Genomic DNA, 19,539 nt, shown 5'->3' on the forward strand with positions numbered 1-19,539 from the left:
GGGTCCCGTAATAGAAACTGTTAAATTGAAAACAAATGTTTTGCAAACACATCATATCATAGCTCCCATTTCGTTAATTATTCATACTTAAATTATCTTATATTATTTAAACCGTTGCTACTTTCTGTATCTTGGTATTTTGTATTTTGTGCATGTGTGTTGCTTCTAGTTTGTAGTTTGTTGTAGTTTTTCCTCTGCAATAGTTTTGCTTGGTTTAGTTGGTTAGATTAAAACAGCAACAACAGAAAAAAAAAGAGATAAATAATTAGATCACGTTTGCGTTTTCACAGACGAACCACACTTATGTTTCACAGGATATGCTTTTTTGTTTTTGAATTTTTTTTATCAGCGTCACCTTCCTGTCACCTCTTTAACAACACACACACACACACACACACACACACACACACACACACACACACACACACACACACACACACACACACACCCTCTGTGATACCAAAATACTAATTCTATAATTGGGTGCTAATGGGTGGTTGAGCTATGAGAAGACTAAAGAAGGATTTGCAGCTGGCAGCTTTCCATCCTCTCATTCTTTCCATAAGTTGACCTGTGGGCACTGCTGATTGGGTAATGGGTGTGATGAATGTTTGGTGAGAAACACCCTGCTGAGTGATGACATATTTTGCTCACTTTCATTTTTGTACATTTTACCGCCTAGTTTGACAGAGGACAGATACTGAATGCTTGCAAATGAATATGTCACAGGGTTGTGGTTAACGTTAAAACCAGTTTCTTTGGGATCACTGAAAAACATTATACACATTACTGTGATGATTGTATGTCAAAACTGTCAAAGATCCCTGTAGCTTTATTCCAGGCTAATGAATGGCAAACGTGTGGTCAGGTGATCTCTGTTGTATTTCCTCTTCCTCAGACCAAAGAGCGAGGCTCCACCAGAGTGCACTCCCTCAACAATGTCAACAAAGTACTTCAAGTCCTGCATCAAAATAATGTGAGTACCTGGTCGTTTCTGCTATTTTGGTATCGTCAGCATCAGGTGTGGTTTGGTGGATATCGCTGTGTATCAGTGTTTTTTTTTTTTTAAATCTGGTGTGATTGAGGCTAAGGAGTCTGCTGCATTTTTATGAGTACAGGACAGTCCACTGAGAAAAAAGATATTGAACTGTCAGATTATCTGCTCTTGTGCTCTCTCCACAAATAGTTTGCCCACAAAACAATTGACATTATTCCCAGCTAAGGCAGCACTGGCTTGAATCAAAGCAGAAACACTTCCTGAATCTATAACTGACTAGACATGCTCTCCTTTGGCTGTTAATCTGAATATGCTAGTTTGTCTACATTGTGTTCTGTATTTGTCTTTGTCTCTGTGCCTCCTTCGCTTCTTCCCTCTCTTTTCCCTCCTCCTCTCTGCGCACAATGGTTGCTCTTAATGCTTTGACCTTAACAGTGGGAGATGAGGGGCAGGACATGCTCATGGGAAGTAACAGAGGCTGCAGTTTGCATGCAGCCCCTGATGGTTTCTCTCCTGCAGGAGCCAAAATCTGTCAGCTGGCTGTGAGGAACAAGGTTCCCATGAGCCTTTCTGCTGACTGTGGAAAATGAAATAAGGACTTAGTTTACTTTAGATAAGTAGAACTCATAAAATACATGATGTTTCCAATTTAAGTATAGAAACCACATTTATCATTGAAATGTGCTGGACTTTGAAGTTATGTTTAGCAGTGGAACAACTCTCCAGTGCACATTTAGCTTATAAATCTGTGTCCAAAGAGCAGCAGTAGCCACAGGATTGAACAATGTGATACTTTCAAATGTTGCAATGCAAAACAATAAGTAATGTTTTTGGCTTCGGCGGTTGAAAACCACTTGGGTGGCACGGTCGTGGATTCCCTCTGCTCCGTCTCATGACCTGAAGTTAAAATTGTGCCAAGGAGACTTGCTGCTTTTTTTGGGAACTCGGATGGAAAGAGAAAGAGTGGGAAGTGGTGTTGTGGTGGGATGAAGCTAATTGGAAACGGAGATACTCTTAAGGTCAAAGGTCATATGTGTGGCAGCCAAGACAAGTCACTTCATAGTTTGACCAGACGCTTGACCTCATGTTCCACTCTGTGCCCTGATCCTCTCCAAAATATTTATATGTAACCACACCACATTCAGCCTCACCTCATGGTAATTGCCTGACAAGCCTGCAGTCACACTTTATAGGCATCTCTGGAAGGCCGTAGTTCAGGTGGTGCTGGTTCATTAGAAACACAGCAACAGTGTGGTAACTCATTTGGTTTTGAAGCAATGTGATTTGTAACATTTCTGCTCGTCTTATTAAAGTATTCATCGTCTGCCCCTCTCTCTCAGGTTGATCTGGTAAACATAGGAGGGACAGACATCGTGGATGGGAACCACAAGCTGACTTTAGGCCTCATCTGGAGTATTATCCTTCACTGGCAGGTGAGCGCACGCACACACGCACACACACACACACACACACACACACACACACACACACACACACACACACACACACACACACACACACACACACACACACACACACACACATACACAGACACTCAAGTGCTGCTCCTTCTATCAACCCACACCTTGCACACACACGCACAAAGACTCATTAATGTTTGCTGACTGAAACTCACTGATGTTCCCTAGGGATCAGAAATACAGATGATGGAAAATCATTATTGTTGTGCACACATGCGTGTATGTAAACATCCTTATCGCGCACTGCTCTGTGCTTGTGACCTGTTGAAAATTGAGGCAGCCACTTCAAACGTAAATAGAGGTTTGAGCACTGCCAGTTCTTTCAATATTAGTTTTTAATTATTCTTTCATTACTTCTAGTTAACTTTAATGTCACTACTGTCGCTGCATGTAAAATGTGTGTGTTTGTGCGTGTTGTGCATGGTAAAAATATAAATCCTGCAGAATTTGCATATAATTATAGACCGCTGAAGTGATAGAGAGTCGCCTCATTTCTTTTCCATTTTGAACATTCTGTGCCAATCACAGTGAGGATGAGATCAGATTACTTACAGATTACTTGGCAGTTTAGTTTTGTGGAAAAAATATGAATTTTATTAAAGGTCTGCGAGTTTAAGTTCTAGTTTTTCACCGACATTGATATGTGTTCTTCCATGTGACGTGTTTGTGCAGGTGAAGGACATCATGAAGGACATCATGTCCAACCTGCAACAGACAAACAGTGAGAAGATCTTACTGAGTTGGGTACGCCAGTGCACCCGCTCATACCCTCAAGTCAATGTCCTCAACTTCACGACCAGCTGGGCCGACGGTCTGGCTCTCAACGGCATCCTACACCACTTCAGGTGAGGAGGGGGAGGGGGAGGGGGTGGGGCACACCCAGTTGATGGGAGGTTGGCATATAGCGGGAAGAGGAAGAAATGTAATCATGGTGATAACATTTTCACAGCTGTGACCTGTTATCTTTTTGCATTCATGCTTTTGCTTTCAGGACATTGTGTTTGAATGGTGTTGTATTGACTCATACCGGCTTGTAGAGACTGTATTTTCCAAACTCTTACCTGCCATGTTGTGATTTTACCTACGTGAGATGAAGCTTCTGCTTAAGGTCGACACTAGATATTTGACATGTGCCCTTTGACTCTGAATGTAAATCATACTGAGCACAATCTGAGACCTTCAGATGCTGTCAAAAACCCAAGGCCTGACATTTGTGTGTCAGAATCTTTCTGCGAGTGTGTGTGAGACTGAGCGGGAGAGACTGAGAGGATACCCAAGCTGTGTAAGTGGCGGAAGGTCAGGTTGACAGGTCACCGCCTACAGGGTCTGTGTACACTGCTTGACGTGGTCTGTTTACGCCTGTCATGTCACTGTTTGCACACGTTTGGTGTATGTGTGTGTGTGTGTGTGTGTGTTGTTGTGTGTGAAAGAAAGGGAAGGAGAGGAGTGTCAGGGGTGTTTTCCCCTCTCCGTAACCCCTTGTCCTTACTGGTGACATGTGTGCACAAGCACACACGCACATACACACACACACACAGGCCTGTGAGCTGTGAGAAAGGCCAGTGTTGGTTTAGACCTGGGCCAGGGTTTAGGTGGATCACTGAACACACACATTCCACACCCAACCGGCCTCAACACAAGTTCCCCTATGCACTAACTACTCAGGGACGAGTCGTCTATATGCAAGGGTCATATATGGGTCTCAAATGCAATCACATCTGTGGCAGAAGCTGTGGTACTAAAAATTATATTGAAATGAATCACTCAAACACCCAAGTAGAAATACACTGCCCGTCCAAAACAAAAGTCACCACTTGGATTTAACTAAGCTAATAGATAAGAGCCTCTCATTGGATAATTACTGTATGGATGATTATGTTTCAGCTGGCAACAACTTCTCTAACCCTAACTGATGGAGTCTCATCTCTTAAACAACCATATCGGAAGACACATCCTGTTGTCGTGGAAAATAAATATGTTAATCTGTTTCAGAAGGGTCAAATTATTGGCATGCATCAAGCAAATAAAACATCTAAGGAGATTGCTGAGACTTCTAAAATTGGGTTAAGAACTGTCCAACACATTATTAAAAACTGGAAGGATAGTGGGGAACCATCATCTTCAAGGAAGAAATGTGGTCCAATGTGACCACAGAGCTCATCATATCTTAACCCCATTGAGAATCTTTGAAAAATGAATGCAACTCTGGACGGAAATAAATGTTGTGACATTGCAGAAGCTTATCGAAATGATGCCACAGCAAATGCATGCCGTAATCAAAGCTAAAGGCGGTCCAACGAAATATTAGACTGTGTGACTTTTTTGGGGGGGACGGGCAGTGTAAGTTTGTTTGAATCAGTGGTGAGTGAATGGTCTCATATCGGCTTCATTTTGAAAAACCTTTACCAACCTTCAGTGTTACTGTCTCTTGTGTTGCTGACCTCATCTCTTCTGTTCTCTGTGCGGTCAGGCCGAACGCCTTCAGCTGGGATCAGGTGGTCAGACTGAGCCCTGTGGAAAGACTGGACCATGCCTTCACTGTAGCCAAAGACCAGTTGGCTATTGAGAGGCTACTGGATGCTGAAGGTACTGAAGCTGAGTCAATGTGAACACTTTCCCATTATTGCACACACATTGGTGTTTATCTTGGACTGAATGACTGTAAAAAAGTTTAATAAAAAATGACAATTGGTGATAAATGAAGATGCATCAACTGCCTTTTATAGTTGTACCAAAAAAAGATCAAAGTTGGCTTTGGAATGACTTTTCTTTACGGTCCAAAATTCCCACATCTTTAAACACAGTCTGTGCTCATGAAGCCTACCTTCATGTCCTGCCAGCAGTTGGATAAACCCACCGTGGAGCAAATAACCTGGTGTTGTCTTTGGCTGCGGATTTGTAAGAAACTGTGCTGGCTCATTATGTTTTTCTACCTCATGAAGCACCTGTGGCTGCTCCGTGTGCACGTACTTGAGCTGTCTAAATCAGACACTTCTCGTTATGTCATGACCGAGGGGCAGTCACACCTGACCTGTGTCAAAGCCATGTATAATCAGTACAACCTGCCTCAACCTGCCTCTTTCATTCCCCACATAATCTCCCCCTGTCACCCTTTACTGCGTTCTCGCTTTATCTGCCATGCTTCTTTTCTCTTCACGCAATTTTCACCTCTTTACCCCCCCCACCCCACTCATGCTTAATTTGTATCTTGGATCTTTCTGCCCCACATCCATCTCCATCCCACCATCTCACACCTAACCTCCTCTGTCTACCTCCCTCCCTCTCTCTCTCTCCTTCTCACTCAGATGTGGCGGTGCAGTTGCCAGACAAGAAGTCCATCATCATGTATGTGACATCGCTGTTTGCGGTGCTGCCCAAAGAAGTGAGCATGGAGGCCATCAGAGAGGTGGAGACCCTGCCGCGCAAATTCAAAGCGGAAGCTGAGGACTCGGGTCCAGGCCTCAGTGCTCAGGTAAAATATACAGTGTAGTATGTTACATGTGATATGATACAGGACGAAACAAGACTAGTTTTTAATTTTAGGGGGAAAAGAATAAGTTGGGCGTGTGGGTTTAGGCTGAAGGGAGATTCACCGTGCGTTTCTCACAAGCTTTAAACCTACCTAAGGTGGCCACCGGAGTCTGCAGCTGCATCTGTTTTTCAAAGAATTCAAGGTGCTCTTTCATGTGCAAACTTCCACAGCTGGTAACCAGCAATGTAGACAGAAGCACAGTGGGTCCAAACTTCAGGAATTTATGATTGGAATTGGAAAGAGTCTTTCTTAGCAAATAGTTGTTTTTACTTTTTTGTAAGTTTGGAACCAGATGCAATTTAAAAACAAACTTAGGTTGTGGTTCAGGCTGTTTTTAGCCCAGTGGGGGAATGCATTCGGCATTTTCTTTCTATTTATTTGGAGGAAAAAAAACTTTAATACTTTTCCTTGATTATTTCAAGTAAAATATTTATCAGCAAAACAAGCAAAACATACAAACATCCCAGCTCCTTTTAAAACAACTAAAAAGCTCAGCTCGCACAAAAAAAACCCAACAGCAAAAAAAACAGATCACATTAACCCATAAATGCCTGAAGCTCTGCTGCTGTGCTGCCTTTCTGATAACATTCAGTTTGAAGGCCACAGACCCTGTTATGTGCAGGCATACGAAGTATTGCAAAGTGTCTCATTGTGTGTTGCCAGATAGAATGAGTCACTCCCACTCTGAAAAAGCCATCTCCTTCATTCTCTCCAGCACTGCTCATGAAAAGCACAGCAGGCGCAGGCAAATAGGGAGCAGAGCCATGACTCACCACTCTGACATTAGCCAACAGACCGAACTGCATGCTCCTGGAAACACAGAGCTGTAAAAGGGATGGAGGGAAATGAGGGAATAAATTGGTGAGAACGGGAGTGTGTGCATTGAGTTGACAGGGAAGGTTGTTTGAGCATTAAAGATGTCTATGTGCTGGTGGTGAACGAGTGGCTGCAGTATGTAACTTCTGTGCACACAGGGTGGTCTTTAAAGCTTCAACTTAACTGATATGCACTTACCTGCTGTCTGTGATTGTTATCTATGCACTATTTAGTTTCGTCCTGTTCATATTCTTACTATATACTTCATAATAACTCCAAGTCCAGAGCGTACCTTGTTCAAATCGATAAGAATTTAATGTGTGCACTTAAGGTTGTATGTATTAGATGCATTTGAAGCCTCTCCAAGCCTGCGGTGCTCGCAGCTTTCAGTTACATTGCCGTGGGGCAGCTCGTTTCGGAGGTTTTTAGTCAGAAGTCAGAAAATCCCAAAAAACCACCTCTTAAGTTTTTTATTGTCCGTGGGCACATACTTCACACACCCTGGAACGAGTGCTGGAAAAGTCTTTTTTAAATAGTGCTCTGATTGGTCCAACACGGGGTTTACTTTCCTGGCACGCTTCCTCTCCCCATAGGAAGAGATGCTTAATGCTGAAAAATAAAGGCTCTTTGTTTCGGATGCCTGTGTTCGGTTTCTCCCCTTAGGTTCACACAGCACTGGTTCGTGAAGTTGTATAGGTGTTTTTTTTAAATGGCGATTTTAGATAATGCTTTTAAAAATTCATGACAAGTTTGGTTTGAGGCGCAGTGAAATGTTCATTACCATCTCTAGGGTTGGAATATCACTGATGATAAGTGCACTGGTGTGTGCATTGTAGTAAATCATATGCCCCAGAATCACAGCTGCAAAAGTGATAAATGCACAGATTGAGTTGAGCAAATCATCTGGTGATAATAAAATGTTCTGTTGAGCCAGACCACAGCTATTTTACAGCCATTCAAGTCAATAAATAGACCAAGGCTGCAGTTTTCTCTCTCGCTTGTTCTCTCTCTCTCCCATGCCTCTCTGTCTTCCCTTGTCTGCCTCTGCCAGACAACACTGGTCTGACATAAGGACTTACAGTATTTTTGTGGCTTATTCCAAAATATCCAAAAGGTCGTTGAATATTTTCAGCAGGTGACCTTTCCCTGAGTTTGCTACACACACACACACAACTGCTTTGTGATTTCAGTCCGGTAAACAAAGGTCCATTTGACTTGTTGCACTGGTTCCTACACACCCATTAGCATTTCAGTCATCTTCGACTTGGCATGGCAGCCACAGCAGAGATTTTATCTGCTGTTCATTTCAGCTCCAGACAGATTTGTTGAGCTCCTTCAAGCCCCCCTTTTCTCAATTTCCATCACCAAATGGAAACCTGGAATAGTTGAGTGCTGTAGTCGACGAAGGACATCACACATCTACAATATGAGGTGTTTTTATTGATGATATCTCTGCTTTGTGTATTTCATACGGGTTGGATTTTGAAAAGCATGGTCAAAAGAAAGTCGATGAAGGTAACTGTACTATCAGGACGACTGTCACCACAGGAGAGGGTAGACTTCCGATATAAATCAAGTCTGTTGAGTCATTTTGAAGTCCAGTGTATGAAGTATGAGGTCAAAGAGACTTGATTCAACTTTAAACAACCCCCCTCCTCTCTCTGTAAAGTCAGAGTTGTCTCCTCAAATTCAGTTTTTGACTCCCTCCTGTCCTTTGAGCTGCTACCATCCATCTCTCTGAGTGCACACCCAACTTTCCCCTTGATACGGGGTTTGTTTCAAACTTACTGCTATTCCTAGAATGAGGATTGACCTGCGCAGCGTGCCAGGGGCACCTCCCAGCATCCCATAATAGGCCAGCAGTTGTTATTTTTTTCTCTTTCTCCACTGAGTGGGGAGGTCGCTCTGCATGCTCCAGAGCAGCACAGGCCCCTCCTAGATGTCTGGTTCTATTTTAAAACTTGCCAGCTGATGTTAACAAATGAAATTCAGAGTAAAGGACAAGTGAAAGTTTTGGGGAAACATCATGTTTCAAAGATATTGTTGTGCTCACAGTTTTAGCTTTTCTGTTTTGTGTTTGAGTTTTGATACAATGCGAATGTGACATATTATAAAAAGAAAAAACATGTTTTCGTTCCAGTTTAAAACTTGGCCTTGTATAATAATAATAACAACGTTACAATGAAAGACCACATTCCTGCTGTACCTTGTTATCTATAAAGGTTAGGCTTTGTGAAGTACTTTCCTTTTTTAGTATTTTTTAAGAAATAAATACAGTGACGACCTCACAAGGCCTCGGAGTGTCTGTACCAGTGATCTCATCCCCTGCCTCATGTTTCTCAGCCTGCACAGACGGAGCGAAGAGGCAGCAGCCCCCGACCTGAGACCCCGAGCACCCTGACGGAGACAGAGGGGGAGATGGAGGGAGGCTTCATGGAGGTGGACCTGGACACCTACCAGACCACGCTGGAGGAGGTACTGACCTGGCTGCTGTCGGCCGAGGACGCACTACAGATTCAGGATGAGGTGTCGGACGACGTGGAGGAAGTCAAAGAGCAATTTCACACACACGAGGTAAGAGGAGAGGCAAGCACACACCCACATGTAAACAGAGGTTTTCAGAAATTAACTGTGTAAAATCTTAGTAGCTTAATTAATTGTTTTCTAAATGAACACACACTGTGTATCAGCTGGGAATATGACATTATAGTGAGAAGCCAAACATTTCTGTATGTCCCACAATATCTCAGTGATGCCGTGAAACAACCAAAACATGGCACGAACATTCACGAGGACCCAAGGATGAACTGATGGGTGGGCAGGGTGATAACACTATTTTGTTTTCTGTATCTTTGTAACACCCTGAAAACATTTCTTCAAATTTGGTACAAACATTCACTTGGACTCAAGGACAAACTGATTACAAGGTCACGGTGACCTCATAAAACAAGATATTGGACTTGTGAACATTGCATCGCTCAAACTTGTCAAGTGTGTCCTTTTAAATCTCACACACACATCCACTTAGACCGAAGGATGAACTGATTAGACATGGTAGCCAAAAGTCAAAAGGTTAAGGTCAGGGTGACCTCTGAAAATACTTTTTTTTAGCTGTTAGTCAGGAATTTAGACAGAAATTATGACACAAATGGTTGGCTCTGATGCATGATCGGTGGAGGCATAATGTAGTTTGTCTGTCACCGTCACGCTCCATGTTGGAGACTGACAAATGTTTCCCAAAGATAGAGGCCTCCCACAGCCAACAGTACATGCTCCGAACATGACGGGAATGCCAGGAATCCTGCTTAGAACAGTAGCGTAAAGCACCCTATGGTGTCCTGGCCCAGAACTCACTGGCTTGCTTGAGAGGGCGTATTTTCTGGGTCTGCGTTTTGTGTATGTGTGTAAAGGGGCTTTGGCTGGATTCCCTTGGCTGAAATGTGAATATTTGAGAAGTCTAATGTCTGGAATCCAGGTCAAAGCAGAAAGCTGGTAGTGAGACTGAGCGCAACAAGACCCAAAGCCTCTTTAACAGCCAGGCTTTTCAGGAGATCTGAAAAAAAAAAAAAAAAAAAAATCAGTCCAGTTTGTTTCTGCCTGGTTGTTCATGTACTTACTCCAGCTTCTCCGGCAAAGCCTCATCAAAAACAATGTGCTCAGAGGTGCCGTCAAAAATGCTTACTCATCCAGAGAGCTCACGGAGAAACAGACAATAACTCAGTTCATTGGCCTTCATGTCGCTGAGTCCAAGAACCAGTAAAAAGCACACAGGGTTCAGAAGCATCAAACTCCTTCAAATGTACTCTTTTTTTCTTTTTCTTTTTGAGTCATTTCTCCTCTCTTCTGTACAATTTGCCCCTGTTGAACACTCGACAAGACCTGCCCTTGAGTTTGTGTTCACAGCTTTGTCCTCGCTAACACAATTAGGTGATGCTCAGTTTTTTTGCAAGATGTTCTCAAATGTTAAACCAGGTGAAATAAGAGGGAATCCAGATGTTAGTGTGTAGGTGCCAAGTGCCAGCACAGAGCCCAATATTATATAAACAATGGCAGGCCAGGGAGTTCGACTGGATCCTGATCATGTTTAAGGTCTTATACACTGCCCCCTTTAATTTAACTCACCTTTATTTTTATTCAAATAGATTATCCCATCTTTGTTTTGCTCTAGCACACAGCCTGTCACGCACTCAAAGATTGACTGTCACTAACTGTAAGAGATTTCCTGTCAATCTCTATCATGACCATTTAACTCCTCTGCTCCCCCTGAAGGCCTTTATGATGGAGCTGACAGCACACCAGAGCAGCGTGGGTAACGTGCTGCAAGCCGGTAACCAACTGATTGCCCAGGGGACCCTGACGGAGGAGGAGGAGGAGGAGATCCGGGAGCAGATGAGCCTCCTCAACTCCCGGTGGGAGAGCCTCCGAGTGGCGAGCATGGATCGCCAGGCCAGGTAGATACACACACACATATACACCTGCCTCAGTCCTGTGTCCTTATATCGCATTGCCATTACTGTTACTATTAGGGCCGGGTTTAAAAAATCGATTTTCCAATTCATATCAATCTTCATTTAAAAGATTTGATATCAATTCATAAAATCCTTAGATCAATCTTTTAGTGTATGCCACTATGTCTTGTTTCCTCTGTTAGATCTGCGCGATCGCGATTGTCACCCACAACTACCGTATATTGAAAAGTTGCACTGTTTAATTCTGTAGTGGGTCATATTAAATAAATGTGCAATAATGCAACTGCTTTTGGATCAATTCTTTGTGTAAACATTGATATATTTGATATTGCACCAGATTAGAGAGTTTCATCTTTCTTAGTTCTGTGAAAATCTCTTTCATAATTGAGCAAAATTGGTATTAAAACTGAAATTTCTCTAAATGAATCAATATCGAATTGGATCGGAAATTGGGTTAAATTGGGAACTTGTGAATTGGATTTGAATTTATTCAGTAAATCAATAGCAATACCCAATATTTGCAACTGGCAAATATTACCCATCAATTTGTGTGAAAAACAAGTAATATAATCTTATTTATCCGTCTTTTTTTTAACCTTTTAAGAAAAATACAGCTTAAACTAGAGCAGTTTTTAAAGTGTAGTCTGCAGGGACATCGCATCATGAGCCACAAATTATCCCGTAGAGGTAATTTTTCTTCGAGTGTCACTGTTTGACCCTACGCGTTTATGGGTCTTTCCTGTGAGGAATGTGCAAGGCTACACACTTGTGTGAAGGTGACACCTGATAAGACTCGTGTCTCCCAAGGCCTAACAAATCTGATGCTTAATCTGTGTTATCAAGGTTTATGATGCTTCCGACGCACACACACACAAACACAAACACAAACACACGCATTTATGCAGTTGTTTGTATTTGGTATTAATGATGTCCACCAGAGCGTTTGTTGACCCTCATGTAAAAGTATACGTGTCTGTGTGCAATGACTTACCATTCATACCGTCTCTACGTATATAGCATTGTCCCTCTCTCCAGTGTCTGTGCTACTGTGGGGCGGTGAGATAACCAGCTGAACAGTTAAAGTTTATTCTACTGATAGCTGTCATCTCCTTTGTACCTCTACACACACACACACACACACCCTTCACCGCTCTGCTTTTCTCTCCTCAGGCTCCACGAGGTCCTGATGGATCTTCAGCAGCAGCAGTTACAGCAGCTCTCCGATTGGCTGACGCAGACCGAAGACCGGATCAAAAACATAGAAACAGAACCAGCAGCTAAAAGCCTGGAGGAGTACAAAGAAAAGATAGAGCAGCACAAAGTAAATACAACTCCCCATCCAAATATTTTCTATCTCGTGTGAATCTAGTCAGTGGAGAATGGATAATTGATTTGTCATGGACAGGATTGGACATGAAAAAAGGCCGTCTTCTATGTTTAACCTGTTTCTCATGTTTATCCAGGTTGATGCGACACTGCGTTGTATGAATCAGATTAACATGTCATCCTGCAGTTTTTCTCGAACCGTGCAACGCTTCCATGGTGTCGTCATTGAGCCGAGTGAATCTTTTTCTGCCGGCTCTAGTTAATGGGTAACAACATGTGACCTGCGCTTAATGCACAATTTGTGTTTCGGCTCAGACGCTTCAGAATGACCTGGAGGCAGAGCAGGTGAAGGTCAACTCTCTGACACACATGGTGGTCGTGGTCGATGAGAACAGCGGTGAGAGCGCCACCGCTGCCCTGGAGGAGCAACTACAGGTAAGTTGTCAGCCCTTGTGAATGTGCTTGACTTAGAATGTTTATCAGTTCATGGAAAGTTATATTCTAGTTCATGCAGTTGACCCTATACAGCTTTTATTTCTTACTCTAGATTAATAACATAGGACATGTCTGCTAAAACATCATTGCCCATACTGCTACCATATGTCTTTATCTGGTAAATGTTGGCAGTTCGTAAGAGCCGACCTCATTTTTTCTCTGAGCTTTTATGTAAAAAGGGACATTTACCAAACCTTTGCTTCTTGTATTAATTTCTGTCTTTATCTTGCCTTCAGTCGTTGGGTGAGCGCTGGGCAGCTGTGTGTCGGTGGACGGAGGAGAGGTGGCACAAGCTGCAGGAAGTCTTGATGGTGTGGCAACAGCTTCTGTCAGACCAGGTAGGACTGTCCTACAAACACGTACAGACATATACACAATGAATAACTGTCTCACTCTAATTCTGTCTTGTAATCCCGACATAACCCCAAAGACCTTGCTATTTGAGTTGGAAATGTGTCTGTCTCCGAATGTAGAGTTGGACCGGATCGCTACAACAAGACTTTGTTTTGTAATGTTTACTCAGTAATTCAACTTGATGCTGTTTTCCCACCTCTTCTACAGAGTTTGTTCAGAGAGTGGCTGGCAGAAAAAGAAGAGGCATTGAGTGAAGTACAGACCGGGAACTTTAAGGACCCAAGTGAAATGAATACTAATGTGCGCCGATTAGCAGTAAGTAGAGTGCCAGCCAGCTCTCTGTAGTTGCTCTGCTGCAATTATAGCGTTCACTGTGAAATATAATGTTGGTTGTTAATGCAGTGAATGACTTTACAGCCCCTTTACTCAAAGGGGAACTGTTTTACAGGAGGAAGGAATTCAATTCAATTCAATTCAAATTACTCTTAGACAGTTCAATACCAGCTGTAACAGACACTTAAATACTTTGTTAAACCTGTCATTCAATCATTTAGATTTTAAAAGAAGACATGGAGAAGAAGAGGAGGACTCTGGACCAGTTGTCCGATGCTGGACAGGATGTGATATCGCTGCTGCAGAGCCCTGAGGCACAATCTAAGATCGAGGCAGACACAGAGGAGCTGGCACATAGATGGGACAACCTGGTGCAGAGGCTCGAGGATTGCTCCTTCCAGGTGTGTGTGTGTGTGTGTGGGTGTCAGGGGTTAACAAGTTATAACTACAGAGGACATGTGAGCTGAAATGATTTTGCCAAAAGAACAAAGACAAAAAACACATGGCTGTCGAGGCTCACAAATTCAGCAGGTGCTACATTTCAGATCCCCCGGTCATTGTAATGGTAATAATAATAAGTAATTTGAAAGTCTTGGCTGAAAGCCACAAGGAAGAAGCTGAAGTACAGAAAAGCTCCTCTAATAAAATAAAGTTCAGTCGGCAGGAGTTGCTTAAAAACACGGCTCAGCTTCCTTTCCAAAGAAACCTTCAGACGGGTTCACATTGTCGAATGTGAATGTGTTATTTTAGCCTTTGCAGTGGCAGCACAAAAGACAAACAGGGGAAGCAGAGGGAGGTCCATTGGTTCGCTCAAGGCTCATTTGAGAGATTAATCAGAACAAGATCTAAAAAAAAAAAAAAAAAAAAAATCACCTGCATCTATGATAAAAATAGTTTGTAATTTTAGCTGACTGACAGAGAACAACCATTTGCAACTTGAATTTAGCCCAACAACCAAACTGTCCAAAGAACATTGTAAACTGTCAGCTAAATTTACTGCAGCATAGGGAGTGTGCAGAATTATTAAACACCAAATTGCAATGCTGATTTAAATGTATTTGTTTCTCACCGACCCATTCATCTGTAGCTTGTCTTCATAACTTGTTTTTTTTTTATCTGTAATACTCGCTCCAGCCTTAGAAATCTTGGTGGTATATTCGACCAAAACACCAATGCACTTGGACAAACACATCAAGCCCCTGTCCCGCTGTTTTCTTCACCTCAGAAATATCGCCAAACTCAGATCCATTGTCTCTAACTCGGAACACAAACTGGCTGTTCATGCTTTCCCCTCATCTAGACTGGATTGTTGTTTATTCAAGGTCCTGGAAACCACTTTCAATGCCCCGCATGGGGCCGCTTCCCCCCCATACACCTCCGACCTCCTACAGCCCTACACCACCAGCCAGTCTCTAAGTTCTGGCTGGTGGTCTGAGGACTTAAGAGCCTCTGCCTCCGAGAACATCTTCAAGGCATAGCTAAAAACCAAACTGTTTGGGTTGGCATTTGAATAGCGAGATATTTTATTGTTACTTTTCCCACTGTCGCTCATATGTGATCATATGTATGGTGTTTTGTTTTCTTACTGTTACCTTGTTATCCTGTGTCTCATGTATTCTCTGTGGAGCACTTTGTGACTCTGCTGTAAAAGTGCTATTGAAATAAAGAAATATCATTATTATTATTATTTTATGGTTTAGTAATCGTCCTTGATTTCTATCCCATTCTCACTGATACTCTCACTCACTGCTAAGGTAATGGAGGCTGTCACAGACGCTGGGATGACTCAGGTGGAGGAACAAATGGTCGTGGACACAATCGCTGTGGCTGCGGCTGCTTCGATCCCTGACCAGGACTTGGCCCCACCTGCTCCCCCTAAGAAACGACTGGTGGAGACGGACGCAGAAGTCAGACGAATGTAGGATATTGGACGCACGTGGACAGACTATGCATCCCTAAAAGACGGGCAAACCCACACCAATACGCACGTTGTGTTCTTTGTTCTGCAGGTATGAAAATAAGATCTCTGACCTCCTGAGCTGGATTAAATCATGGAAGACGTCCGCTCAGGCGCTGGCCTCCTCGCACCCTGAGACTACACCTGACACAGCTGACCTGCAGGAGAAGCTAAAGGTAAACCTCCTGAAGATGAACCGTTAAAATAAACTAGTTTAACTTTATGTTAACATATATATTTTGAGAATTGTGCATTAAAGATGTATTGACTGATCACTTTAGGGCTTGGAGTTGGACCTGACAGCCAAGGAAGCCATAGTACGTGAAGTTATCCAGGAAGGACGAGGCTTGATGGATATCTTGGAGAGAGGTAGGGGGAGAAATGACTAAACACAATAAACCTATTTCAAACAAATCCATCCAAATATTGTCAAACATCCTCCGCTTCTTCTTTTTGTCCTTCTTCATCTGAAGTGTCCTAAGACGCTCGCTCGGTTTTATCGTTTCTTAGAGGCTTTAACACAAATCTTCCCTTTCCCTGTTAAGCTGTGTTTGTCTTGTAAGGCTTTTACTACTTCTCTGCAGCAGCTTGGTATTGTCTGTGTGTTTATAAGTCAAAAATGTTATCATTCAGTTTTTAGAAGTCAGTTATCGGGAACGTGTTCGTTTGTGTGTGTGGACTTGTAAAGCTCTGTCAGCCTGCAGGGTGGCTGACTTCATATAACTACTCAATGAAATGAAGAGACACTCAGGGGTTTTATGAGTTTACACTGCTCTGGAGGCAGTCAGAGGTAGTGAAGCAACGCCACGCGTTAAAGTAGATTTGTTAAACTCAGCTTTGTTTTATTCCTTCGTATTTGCTGTTTTCTCACCCGTAGTGTCTGTTTTCCAGTTTTATTTAACCACCAGTGTTTTAACTCTCTTCAGGGTCCCTTTCTTCCATCTAAAACTCCCAACACAGGCTGTGCACTTTCAGACTCGGTGATGTAAAAATGTAATAATTGTTAAAGTGCATTTACGGTGAGCCTTAACCTCTCCTCTGTTGGCCTGCGTGTCTCTCTGTAGAGGGTGTGTGTGTGGACTCTGTGAGGGCAGACATAGACCTGATCCAAACGGAGTCCGATGTGTGTGCGAGGGAGCTGCAGGCAGCCCGGGAGCGAGTTCACACCCAGACCCGGGTCAGAGCGGTGTTTGCAGAGCTAACAGACCTGGACCAGGTCTTGCAGGAGCAGGACCGGTGGCTGGATTCTTCCTCGGCCGTAGAAAAGCGCGACCAGGCCGAGCTGAGGAGCCTGAGCGGAGAATGTCAGGTAAGATTCATCGTCTCAGTACGAGTTTAGCCTGATATCATGTGTGTGACTTTAATCCTGAATTTCACCTTCTAACCCTTTTGTCAATCCTCTTAGATTCAGCTCATGCAGTTGCAGTTGCTTTGCAAGTATTTCATGCATAGATGAAACATTTTGATAGACAGTAATACATCAAAAAAAAAAAAAAAAAGAAATCACGAGGACATATGTGGGTTGTAGTAAATAGAAAAGAAGTTCAGAGTTGCCTCAAATACTTTGAAAGTCAGTGAAAAGTACACTGTGTAAGACGGATAAAACCCTTGCCGGTGTGTCCTGGAGTGTGAAGTTGAGATTTTTCAATTTGAGACTAATATGCTTGGAGCAGGCAGGGGAAACCTGTCAGTGTAAAGCATGACTCCATTCAGTAACCTGTGAATTTTCTCCAGACTAACTTGTATTGTTGCTGTGTGTGTGTACACAACGCTTTGGTTCTTCAAGATGACACTGACTGTGCTTAATGGCACACAATGACTAAAGAACAAGCAAAACAAAATTGCTGAAACACACATTTTCCATTTTGTCTCATCATTCTGCATCATTAAAAAACAGAAGTCAATGAAATGTTCAAGAAAACCACTAATCATAGAGGCTGTTACTGTAGCCCCAGCTGCTTTCAGTTCATTTAACGTCATTATTCAGATTTAGCTGGCTCATTTTTAAGTCGAGGGAATAATTTGATAAAATTCCCCCTTTCTGCCACCAAATGTACAATGATTGCAACAATGATCCCTGCTGAATTATCCATGCACAGTTATCTACTTCTTTCACTGGCATCGCAAATGCTGATAACCCCTCATTACATGTAAATCAGTGAACTTTCCCCTTCCTCTTGTCGTCCTCAGTCCCGACTTGCCCAGGTCACCGCGCTGAGCCTGCAGCTGGAGCAGCTCTCTGCAGAGGCAGGATCACTGGGAGCTGTGCCCGCTCTTAAAGACAACACGGTGGTGGTATCTGCACATCACGCCTCCACGCTGCAGCGGCTACAGAGCGCAGAACGAGAAGTCAACAGAGGTACTTCTGCTGATGTCATTTGTTATGTCATCACCGAGGAAACCTGCTCCTTAAACCTGAGCAGGATCGTTTTGTATTAACAGAAGCATATGCCTGTTCCCGGGACCTGACAGCTGTGAGGCATTTTCTTATTCCAGACAGTTGCAGGACAAGAGATTTAAGCCTTCCTTAAGACAAAGACCAATTTCTCTCTCCTTGCTCACGGCACAAAGCTTTCAGGTTTATAGTTGGGGCACAAAGAGTGATAGCTAAGTTCAGCAGAGCTCAGTCCCACAGCGGTTGTTTAAATTTGACATTAGCTTTTATATGAAACCTTGGCCAGCCACAAGTAATAGATGATGCCCTTTTATGGCCTCCAAAATCTCCCAGATACGTCAGTGTATGCGTGAGCGATTGTGTGTGTGAGATCGTGCCCCTCTGCCAGCTCCGTGTCTACCTGAGGACGTGACTTGGACCTGGAGCAGCCTTGAAAATCAGTCACCGTTTTACCTCTGGAATTTACACGCACAGCTCTGGGCCAGAAACAAGCCTGTAAAGAGAGGCTTAAATGCACTTCTCCTTTCCTGGCCATAGGTGTGTGTTGGTGTCAGTGTTTTGCTGTGCCTCTTGGGCTTTTATGACTGTGAAGATTTGGATGAGAGCCAAGGAAAACCATTTTGTTTCTGCTTGAGGGCAGTTTACCTCTTGCCGGGGCCTCCCTCTACCCCCCCCCACCACCTCTTCTTCTCTCTCACAGTTATGCTCCATCTCTGCTCTTTGTGTATGTAAACACAGCCAGATTATGTAAGCATTAAATCACCTGGTAATTAAAACGCTGACTGAGAGGGAAAGGAGAACAGCTGAGGAGAAGAGCAAGGAACAGATATGAATGTAGCCGTTCTGCATAAATTAGATTGAAGCCGCTACAAAATTGACATTACTTAACTTTTATTGTACAATATATTAAAGCATGTATTTAGTGGTTCAGCTGAAAAGTATATTCAAAATATGTCTGGCATGATGATGGACACACATCTGTTGCTTAATGGAGCTAAACTGACTTAAAGAAACAAGCTGTCAAACACCAAGGATCCTCTTACAGTAAAACATACACATGGAGTGAAATCCCAAACCAGCTCACTGCCCCCTTGTGGTAGAAAACTTGATGCTTCAGATAAGCTGATGTGAAAGTTTTGACTCTCTTTTCTTCTCTCCCCAATTCTACACAAATGCCCCCCCGCCCCCCTCCCTTGTCTTATTCCAGCCTTGGCGTCCCTTGAGGCCGGTCAGATGGCACCATGTCCAGTGGAAGGTCTCGAGGCCCGACTGGCCACTCTGAGAGAAGGAATAGCAGACATCCCCACCACGGAGAGGGCGGTGGAGCGGGCACAGGTGAGTGATAACTGATGAGTTATTTCATGGCTCTCATGGGTTCATGGTT

General features: G+C 43.2%; 1 protein-coding gene across 6 annotated transcripts in view; it reads left to right on the forward strand.

The window, feature by feature from the left end:
• The window catches only part of utrn (utrophin), a 172,271-nt gene that overhangs the window by 20,261 nt on the left and 132,471 nt on the right, over positions 1–19,539 (forward strand). For all 6 annotated transcript variants that reach the window (XM_085771343.1, XM_085771341.1, XM_085771344.1 and 3 more), the window contains 18 exons: positions 899–976; positions 2,338–2,430; positions 3,151–3,323; positions 4,949–5,064; positions 5,784–5,950; positions 9,170–9,400; positions 11,096–11,277; positions 12,466–12,616; positions 12,937–13,056; positions 13,353–13,454; positions 13,678–13,785; positions 14,025–14,204; positions 15,558–15,721; positions 15,813–15,936; positions 16,042–16,129; positions 16,825–17,069; positions 17,951–18,119; positions 19,363–19,490. In XM_085771343.1, the coding sequence (XP_085627469.1) occupies positions 899–976; positions 2,338–2,430; positions 3,151–3,323; positions 4,949–5,064; positions 5,784–5,950; positions 9,170–9,400; positions 11,096–11,277; positions 12,466–12,616; positions 12,937–13,056; positions 13,353–13,454; positions 13,678–13,785; positions 14,025–14,204; positions 15,558–15,721; positions 15,813–15,936; positions 16,042–16,129; positions 16,825–17,069; positions 17,951–18,119; positions 19,363–19,490 (2,619 nt within the window). The remainder of the gene's footprint in view (positions 1–898; positions 977–2,337; positions 2,431–3,150; positions 3,324–4,948; positions 5,065–5,783; positions 5,951–9,169; positions 9,401–11,095; positions 11,278–12,465; positions 12,617–12,936; positions 13,057–13,352; positions 13,455–13,677; positions 13,786–14,024; positions 14,205–15,557; positions 15,722–15,812; positions 15,937–16,041; positions 16,130–16,824; positions 17,070–17,950; positions 18,120–19,362; positions 19,491–19,539) is intronic.

The sequence above is a fragment of the Trachurus japonicus genome, chromosome 24 (assembly GCF_045865225.1).
Source record: "Trachurus japonicus isolate A0001 chromosome 24, Traja_1.0".
NCBI lineage: Eukaryota > Metazoa > Chordata > Actinopteri > Carangiformes > Carangidae > Trachurus > Trachurus japonicus.